This window comes from Bombus pascuorum, chromosome 12 (genome assembly GCF_905332965.1).
Source record: "Bombus pascuorum chromosome 12, iyBomPasc1.1, whole genome shotgun sequence".
Lineage (NCBI taxonomy): Eukaryota > Metazoa > Arthropoda > Insecta > Hymenoptera > Apidae > Bombus > Bombus pascuorum.
In genome coordinates, this window is record NC_083499.1 from 9,344,299 (window position 1) to 9,354,078 (window position 9,780).

Here is a 9,780-nt window from a genome sequence, read left to right on the forward strand (position 1 = left end):
GTTCAAAAATTGCGCGAGGCTATAAAGCGATACAGTGCCATCTACTTTGGTAAACTGCAGTCGATTCTGAATAGAATAAGCCGCCTATGAGCTACAACATTCCCTTCGATGGCGGCGTTGTTGCTGTGTGTGGACCCCTGTAGAGCTGGCTACGGGGCAGTCAAATGTCTCGTAAAGGAACTCCCTCCGCTTGCAAGTCAAAACAAATCCCGCGAATCTTTCGTAATCGACGAGGTTTGTGTTCGGTTCGCAGTTGGCCGCAAGGAGAGGTCGGGATTGTGGGTAGTTCGATAGGTTACAATCAATTAAGCCTCCTGCCTGGTTTGCCGGATGGGGACAAAAGGGAGGAAACAAATAAAAAAGAAAAACAGAAAGCTAAGAACAATGACGACACTGTACAGTATCACGACAGAGTGTGGATCGAGGGTAACCAAGTGACAAACAATAGTGTTATAGACGAATCGAATGTTGATGTTGGGATCGGTAAAACCGCCGATGTCGAGACTGTAGCCGACATTGAGAAATGGTTAAAAACGCGGTCGGAATCCGTGTCGAGCATGGATCTCGACGCGATCAAGTCGGGGGTCGAGGAGGGCGTCGACCGGTACCTGGGCGAAGAACTGCAGCACGCTTTTCTGGGAAAGGACCCTGACGGATTGTCGATCGACATCGATCTCTCCGATAAGAAACTCAATTTAGGTTATGATCCATTACTTCAGGAGCTTCAAAATGAGAAGCTGCTCGATGAAAAGGATAGCTTTATATTACCAGAATTTCAGCTGGATCATTTGGATCCACTGGCGTTGTCTCCGGATGACATGATGGTCGCTGGTGAAATTTTACCATCGACCAGTGCTCAACCTACTTTAAGTGTCCCTAATAGGGACGTCGAAGGAATGTGTACAGAAACTGAACAATCTTCCCTGATGAAGAAAGCCATGATACCAGATAATCAGGAATTGCAGAACAAGTCTACGCAAGTTGTGGTAGATGATTTGCGTTGCATAAATAGCACAAGCAAAGAAATCGAGCTGCAAAAGGACAATGACTTGTGTAATAATCCTACGAATCTCTATGTGCAGGATCTCAATTCTGAAAACAATATGCAAGAGTTGCAAGGTACAAAGCTAGATGAAGGTGATTCTGAAAATACTATAATTGAACAATTGAAAACGAAAGCTAAGGTAAAATTAGAACCACGTATTATTAAGAAACGTAAGAAAATACCAGAAATGATAGATAAGAGCTATGATAATGAGATTAGGATATCTGGAGAAGATATTGTGGATACTGAGGATGGTGTGATGGCTGTAGTAGCTATATCAACAGATAAAATTTCAAATATGACTCAAATTGTGATAAATACCGGTACAGAGGAACAGATTTATCAAGGAAAAACTTCTGAACTTATAGAAGCTACAGGAAATTTTCCAAAATTACCAAAAATAGAAACTTCAACTGTATGGAATGGAACAGTGGAACATAGTACAGAAAATCCCAATAATCAACACGAAATGGTAATATCTAATGCTTTAGAAGAATTAGGTATTTCAGATGATAATTTACAACCAATATCTGTTAATGAGCATGGCAAAATATGGCTTTGTCCACGTGATGATTGCAATAGACAATTTAGCAAACTTTATGCTCTAAAAGGTCATTTACTAGCGCACTATGGTGTGAGACCTTTTAAGGTATGTATTATTATATCATATGTAATTATTAATTAATAATAATAAATAATATAAATATTGTATTATTTATAATTTATTATATTTTATTTATTCACTTATATCTTTATTTTCAGTGTGATTTCGAAGGATGTGCCTGGGCATTTTATTCAGAGTTTAAACTCAAGAGACATAAAGAAACTCATTTGAAACGTAAAGACTATGTTTGTGAGGTAGAAGGCTGTAATCGCCGATTTACTACGATTTATAATTTATGGAGTCACGCGAAATTGCATACTCGCCCAAATAGAATAGTATGCCAAGTGCCAGATTGCCAAGAGAAGTTTCAGACAAAGAGAGCACTGGAACTGCATATGAAGAGTCATGATCAAAGTCATGCTCCATATGTTTGTAAACATGAAGGATGTGGCAAAAGATATTATAGTAGTAATGCTTTGACATCGCATCAGAGATGCCATAGTTATAAGGAAGTAGATGTAAAATGCTCGTGGCCAGGTTGTGGTAAAGTATTTGATAAGCCTTGTAGGCTGAAAGCACACATACGTTCGCATACTGGCTGCAAGCCTTACCTTTGTACGTTTCAAGGTTGCCAGTGGGCATTTTCTTCCTCTAGCAAATTAAAGAGACATCAAAAGAAACACACTAATGAACGAAAATTCGTGTGTGATATACCTTCCTGTGGAAAAGCATTTATGAGATCAGAGCATCTCAAGGAACATAGATTAACTCATAAAGAAGGAAGGTACTTTCAATGTTTTATATGTAATGCAAAATTTTCTGCAAAAAGTAGTTTATACGTTCATATAAAGAAGCATCAAGTTAAGGAAGAGGTAAAGATAAACTCACACAATAACGACAATAGTCGAAGCAAGAAGGTACCATCAATAATAAAATCGAAAAGAAAGTCGATAGATCTGAATGTAAACGTAGCATGCCTAAATACATCTACAATAACAGAAAAATCTGAACAAAACGATACAGTAACTCAAAATAACAGTGAAAGTCAAACTAAGGACGATACAGTGCCTGCACGAGATCAATCTAAGACTTTATACCATTGTCCAGTTGAAACGTGTACACGTTCATATACTACAAAAGCTACGCTAAGAGCACACATGTTAAAAGTACATGGCACTCCTGTTGATGAGTGTGGTAAAACAGCTAATAAAATACCTGGAGATTCTGTTTGTAACATGGATTACATTTTATATACTGCTCCTTCAATATCAGAGCTTACGGAGCAAATGATAATGGTAGCACCTTGCGATGCGGTTATTCTCAGTACTTCTTCGGAAACAGATCGCTCTCTTCCTGAACCAGAACCACCGCCTCTTAATAATGTATTGAAAACATCGGAATCTTCTTCAAACGCTGCTACACATAAGCCAATATCTAATCAACATGTGAGAAAGGATCAGGGTTCCGCACGGACTGATCTGACATTCTCCGATGTGTGGAAATTAAAGGCGAATGGTGCTGTGTTAGATTCAGTTGCCGGAGCATCCGATGTTGTGTTAGGTACAAGTGAATTAGAAGAGGGTCTTTTGCTCACAGAGGAATTGCCTTCAATGTATTATCAAGACGATGTAGTAGGAACAGAGTATCAGGTACTGTTACTGGATTCGGTACCATCTGAAAATACTATAAATCTACGAGGACTCGAATAATACAAGTAATGTACTTTGGAAATGGGTGAAAAAACTGATCATTGTTATTTTCTAATATAGGATAAGTTTTAATATGGTCTGTGATCAAAGGCTAGTATGAGCCCCATTCATTTATACTACAGTCCATAATTGCTTCAAATCGTTATTTTATTAATAAATTATTGCTATTTTTCCAAAAAGTTTATTCATTGTTCTTCTATTGTATATAAAATTCCTAAAACCTTGTGTATATAATAGCCAATGTATAAGATTTGTTTACTAGTGTTAAGGAACTGAATACACATTTTGTAAAATGTGAGTCGTTTACATGTTGTACACTTCATACATTGAGGATTTTTACTAATTGTATAACAATTCAATAATTTTAGCATTTAATAAACCAAGATATACCGAACTATCAATAAAAACGGAAAATTGGAATGTTTTTATAAAATTGGTATACAATACAATAATTAAAAAATAATTGGACAAAATATAAGCTGCACGAATGTACTGCAGATATGTACTTCAATACCTATAAACGCACTAGGTGCATGTATTAAAAATATCCTTAATGCATTATTTTTATTTTATTAAATATACATATGTTTTCATAGTGCTAAAACTAATAGTTTAACTAACAAAATTATTGGCCGCAATATAACTGACTTTATTTCCTAAATTGACTTTCTATTAATTTCAAATTTTGCTTTTGTAACAGTTTTTAATCTTTGTAATGTATGATACTTATTAAAGAATTAATTTGAAAAATACTGTTTAGTAACGTTCCGATTATAAATATGATAATCGTGCACGTACACATGCGTATGTTTTTATATATCACAATACTTTTAATCAATTTATTGTCGATGTGATATAAATTTCATTGAATGAGGATGAAAGAAAGTCCTCTCTTCCTCCACATAGGCGCTAGTCGTAATTATCAATAGCTAAAAATAGAAAATTAACTTGTCTAAAGATAGGTATATCAATGCTTTAAACTATAGTTTCGAATGGTACAGAGTTTCTAAAGATATTAAGACAAAATACAAATACATAATACTTCATTTTAGAATCGTGAAAAAATGTTGCCTATTATCGCTAATTTTCAGACAATATCGGCATGTTTCTCTACACTAGACATGTGTGTTTCCGCATACGGTCTTCCTAATTTCTTATCGATCTTCAGATACAATCGATCCTTCACTTTCTCTAGGAAACACATTAAGGAATGCAATATAGTTATAAATATACCTTCGCCTACGCATATCAATGAAGCTTGAACAGGTTTTTTCCAATCGAGGATTTTATAAATATAATGATAACCATTCTTGTCTAATCCTCCAGCGAAATAATATATTAGTGAAAACATGGTGTATAAAAACACTATGATTAAACACCACCAGAAGTTCCTTAATCTAAACGGAATGCTTGTAATACAAAAATCAATTATCATTAAAATACTGTTACATATGTGTAGCATAATGTTTAAAGGGTCCAAATAGTGAATCCTGGGATCGAATATGCTGCACCAATAGGTAATCGTAACTCCAAACGCGATACTAGTAGTTACGACGTAAAGGAACCAATAAACTCTGTCTATCAATCCCAGCATCAACGCGGAAGGATCAAAGTCTGCTACTTTTTGCAGTTTCCATCTTCTCAATACGAGAAACCCGCCAAGCAAAGCTTGACTGATACCCAATATTAAATCCCAGTTTGTCAAATAAATTGGCCACTTATCATATACTACCATAGGTTTGTAGCTACCGAATTCGAAAATCGAACACACGACTATGCAAGCCCAGATCATAAAGATTAACCAACGATAAAGTAGGTACCAGGTGGCTACGTGTTTCTGACATTTTGGTTCGGACAAGAGTCGTGAATGTAGTGACTGATCCTTTTTGTAGAACCACTTCCTTGCTGCTTCTTGGCACCAGAATTTATTTACCATTGTTCGACGACCTGTAAATAAATAATATTTATTATTAATGACGTAGGATATTCATAAAAAATATTTACGTACAATGAAAGTAAAAAAATATGGTATATATTTGTTATGCAACTTTAAAGTCTAGAACGAATGCTACTATGCAAGACAGATATTGGAAATTACGAAACATTAAAATAGGACTGCTGCAATAATTCCTGCTGTCTGGCTGTCTGTGCATGATTGTTATATTACAGTAATTAGAATCCCGTTATTTGGATTTGAAATTACGAATTATCGTGTTAACAGTAAGAATAGTACATGTGCGTGTTTGTTCATTTCCGGTAAATTTCCCGCTCAAAACTTTTGAGCAGTTCAAAATCAACAATTACAATACAAATGATTGATATACCAATTTTAATAGAGTGATAACATTTTTGTATAAAAGAAGATGATCGTAATGTTGTGGAAATTCAATAGCAAGTGTTGTGTTGTGACAGAAACATATAAAGCAACTGCATAGTGTTGGTTTCGAAAATCGATGATATTAAAAAATAACTTACATGATGAACATTGTAGAAGTGAAAAAAGAAATCGTTTTGGGACTACCAAACTGCTGAATAGTGTTAATACCATCTTTTATGCGAAAGTTTTTGTTAAAAGCCTTTTGTTAAAAAAAAGTAAGTGAAATAATATCGTTGTCGTAAAATTGGTAAGTAACATAACCTCTATCTACGTGTGATTAGAGAGTCACTGTGGACGCAGCCATGTTGGTTCTATTCGAACAATTTTATCTTTACCGCGAAAAATAGTGTTTATTCAAATATTATTAAATAATATTATTTTTTAACTTAAATAAAATATGTCAATTGGTCTAGCAATGACTAAATGCAAGATTAAATAAAAATACAATGTCATAACAAATATCAATCATTCCCCTATTTAAGTCGCAGGTGATCTGACAGATGCACGTAAAATCTAATTCTAAAATATTCTAATTCTAATTCAATTCTTTTTAAATTCATAATTGTTCATTCTTTATATTTAAATTAGTAATTATATAGTTTATATGTACTGTAAACATATCTATGCATTATATTTTGTATTAATTTTATCATAATTAAAAACAATTTCATACATTTATACAGTTTTTTCGTAAAAATTAGCACTGCAGCGTAAATTTTAAGTTAAATATTATAATTTACAAGTTTGTGTTAAACAAAGTCGAATATTTGATAAGAATATACGCACGGGGAGTGAATCTAATTGGATAAATAAAATATAATAAATTTATATTTTGACAAACATTTCTAAAAATTATATATGTCACTTTCTCAGGAAGTAAACATATATATGTATATATATATATATACATTATACATTTCTTCACATAGTGTCAATATTTCAAACTAGAGAAAAACAAGACAAAGTAAGACTACATAGATCAAGTGATATCTTAAACATTATATAATTTTTAGTAATTGATGAAATAGTTAAATGCACCAGAGGTATAAATACATAGTATCATTTATAGGTTATAACAGCTTGAGAAATAGAAATAAAAGAAAAAAGTACGCCATGCCGCTCATTCGAAAGATTGAAGCGATTGAGGTGAAACAGCTGTGTAAAATCTTTAATGGCATTGTCCAGACACCGGCGCAGATGGGAGCTGTTTTGAAGTAATTAACCCTGTTAACCCAAGGCGCTGAGGTTCGCACGGACAGCACTCTAAGCTCATACACCGCGCATATGCATGTATATATATATAGATACATAAGGCGTGACAGCACGGTCAATCGGCCAATACCAATTCTCTCTTAATTTATTACAATCTTCTATTATTATCACTATAGTCCCACAACTACAAGTAAAAACTTTTCCTCAAGGATCAACATCCTTAGGAATTTACATTACTTGTGAAAGAATTACATCTACAATCTAAGATTAATGAATGGAAAATCCGATAGTGGCTTGGAAAGACAAATTTTTTAATCACGTGTTACATTGAAATTCGATTTATCGATCGATTATCTGATTCAGACAATTGATTACGCAGCTACAGTATGGCTTTGATGATAATTGAATAAATCTGTTGATAAATTTAAATTAACACATGACACCCACATGGATCGTTTTATCGAGAACCACAACTTTTCGTAATAATAATAATAATGGAAGAGACCTATTCCAACGGTAGAAATATAAAAAAGGTTGTAATCAAACATAAATTTTTTTAAGGCGGAAGGTATATCTGCTTGTGTATTAAATACATACAGAGCTAGTCGATAAGAAATACTATCTAGAATAATTTGTTGCTTGTCGACAAAAAACGTTTTAAATGAATTATGTTGTATTTCATACCTTATAAAATGGATGCAATTTTATTTTCTAGTATCGTATATTTTCTGAAAAAACCATGTATCAAGATGACTAGGAATTTTTTAAATGTCATGTTATATTTTTTATAACATCAATCGATCCTACTGGATATTCTTTATAAAAATGCATTAATTATTTATAGAGCAAAGTCATTATTAGTTAGCAAATAGATATTTTTTGCAGATGACCAGCTGGGTCGACTAATGTTCTAAAAAATATACGGTGCCATTTAAAAATATAATAGATAAAAATATGAGATATAAAAAAGTGAAATTGCATCTATCCAATGAGTCTCTGAAAATGCAACATAATTCATTTAAAATGATATTCGATAAGACCAGTAATTAACTAGTTATTTTATATCGTATGTACTTCTTATTGACTCATCCTGTATGTAGTACTAGTACTTACAAATTGTATAAATAACACGTTGAAGGAACTCCTGACTATTGAGTTAAGAATAAAACTGAAGCTTCTTTACTTCGAGTGAAGTCAAGTTCGATTTCTTAATATTGACATCTGATAAAATACTTCGTTATCACTAAGGCACTTTATGAAACTGATCTTATCAATATTAATAGCGATCTATGATATCTATGATGATGATATATATCACATTTTTCAGATTAGATTTTTAAAATTCAAAATTTTCAGAGGGACCGAACTCTAAAAAAACAAACAAACAACAACAAACAAAGTAACAATAATTTTCTCTATATAGTGGAGCAAAGAGGAATTCTGTTTTAAAATGAAAGAAAAAGGAAGAATGTAAACAGATCACAAACCGAGTTGTTGACCAGGCACACGAAGAGGGAGGTAGACTTTAGCTGTTGAGGGCTATGACACGAACAATGTCTTCTTCGATCAAGTCGATCCTTGACCACCATAAACACACAATCTGCCTGCACAATAGAACGCCTGACTCGTCACTGACCAGTCTCCTGTCCAGTCTGGTCAAAACCCTATACCCATGAGTGAAATCAATCCAATCCGTACATTACCCTTTCCCTTCCTCCACCCTTTGTTAACTATGTATTTAAACCGCCCCTGGACGACCAGCTTCACTGCACACATTCACAGAACGTACGGTCTTTCTTTTCGTTCAACAATCACGGTTGATAGCTTTTATTTCGAGGACGTCCGTGGAATCGAATCTTTTCCACTTGATTATTTTGCCCAAATATACATAACTCATGAATCATGTAATTTCAAGTTAAATAATTAAAATTTTATATTCGAATCATCAATGACATTCGTCAAAAGGTTTGGAACGTAATAACTATATATGCTTACCAGAGATTGAAGCACATGTTATTTTTCATATACTCTTACAAGTATGTATTATTTGTAAAACACTCATTTGTAACACTTTACTCAAAAAAAAATTAAGGAAGAAAGAAGAAGCGTCTTTCAGAGCATGCTGAAAAACATATGAATTAGTATACAACAAGCTACAAACCCACTTAAAGCTCAGGTTCTTCTTCGGTAACTTACGAAAACAAAAGGAACGTGGATCTTGCGTAGCCTGACGTCACACGTAGAAGTTAGTAGATTTTATAGCTTTGGAATAACTGTACGCTGAGAAAAAGAACACAACTGTGCTTGTCATCTCTATCCTTCAATTACAAAATATTACATTTTTCAGATACTAGTCCTTCACTCTAAACAGTCTGATCCACATACATCTAATCCTCCTATCATTATAACATCAGAAGAAGAATTATATTCACACGCATCACCGAACAACTATAAACCTGCACAAGATCTTTGACTCATTTAATCCTCCAACTTTTCTTCTTTGAATGATCGAGAAACAGCAATAGGCAACACGCGTGAAAAATTTATAGCCGGTTGGAAAATCCATTACGTACTAATGAAGATAACGCGAAGTCCTTGCTGCTATCGAATGAACGGCGTGACGTAAACGTAAAAAGGAGAAAGAAACCGGAAACAAAGGAAAGAACGAGGATAAACGTTCGCACCGCATAGCGTTGCGGGTGCCGGGATCCGCAGATGTTCCTTGATCCTGCCGTCGATGCAGGAAATCTTCTCCGGCACGCCATGGTCCTCTATTTCCTCGCACTCGGGAGGCATTTGAGTCCGGCCTCCTGTTCGACGTACGCCTGGCCCG

The 9,780-nt window shown here is 34.2% G+C and overlaps 2 protein-coding genes and 1 long non-coding RNA gene across 7 annotated transcripts; 2 read left to right on the top strand and 1 right to left on the bottom strand.

Annotated features, from left to right (window-relative positions):
• Positions 1-75: 75 nt before the first annotated feature.
• On the top strand, positions 76-3,540 carry LOC132912626 (zinc finger and BTB domain-containing protein 11-like). Its single transcript, XM_060970201.1, has 2 exons — positions 76-1,694; positions 1,808-3,540. Exons 1-2 carry the CDS (start codon positions 165-167, stop codon positions 3,356-3,358), a joined length of 3,081 nt encoding a protein of 1,026 aa, XP_060826184.1. The 5' UTR covers positions 76-164; the 3' UTR covers positions 3,359-3,540.
• Positions 3,541-4,284: 744 nt separating this feature from the next.
• On the bottom strand, positions 4,285-9,765 carry LOC132912628 (protein rolling stone-like). Of its 5 annotated transcripts, none has more exons than XM_060970204.1 (2): positions 9,632-9,765; positions 4,285-5,305 (listed from the first exon to the last, which is right to left on the bottom strand). In XM_060970204.1, exons 1-2 carry the CDS (start codon positions 9,741-9,743, stop codon positions 4,446-4,448), a joined length of 972 nt encoding a protein of 323 aa, XP_060826187.1. In that variant the 5' UTR covers positions 9,744-9,765; the 3' UTR covers positions 4,285-4,445. The 5 variants fall into 5 exon arrangements, with proteins under 5 accessions (XP_060826187.1, XP_060826189.1, XP_060826190.1 ...); XM_060970206.1 differs by lacking the exon at positions 9,632-9,765 and adding an exon at positions 8,435-8,573; XM_060970207.1 differs by lacking the exon at positions 9,632-9,765 and adding an exon at positions 8,061-8,212.
• LOC132912630 (uncharacterized) lies at positions 6,533-7,393 on the top strand. The gene is made up of 2 exons (XR_009659243.1): positions 6,533-6,718; positions 6,805-7,393. It is a non-coding gene; the product is annotated as an uncharacterized LOC132912630 (long non-coding RNA).
• Positions 9,766-9,780: the final 15 nt, after the last annotated feature.

What these genes read in the sequence shown, in the direction of transcription:
- LOC132912626 (XM_060970201.1), top strand. Translation starts at nt 165, where the DNA reads ATGTCTCGTAAAGGAACTCCCTCCGCTTGCAAGTCAAAACAAATCCCG. An exon ending in ATGGTGTGAGACCTTTTAAG is followed by an intron (nt 1,695 to 1,807) that starts GTATGTATTATT and finishes CTTTATTTTCAG; the next exon opens with TGTGATTTCGAAGGATGTGC.
- LOC132912628 (XM_060970204.1), bottom strand. Translation starts at nt 9,743, where the DNA reads ATGCCTCCCGAGTGCGAGGAAATAGAGGACCATGGCGTGCCGGAGAAG. An exon ending in GGCACCCGCAACGCTATGCG is followed by an intron (nt 5,306 to 9,631) that starts GTGCGAACGTTT and finishes ATTTATTTACAG; the next exon opens with GTCGTCGAACAATGGTAAAT.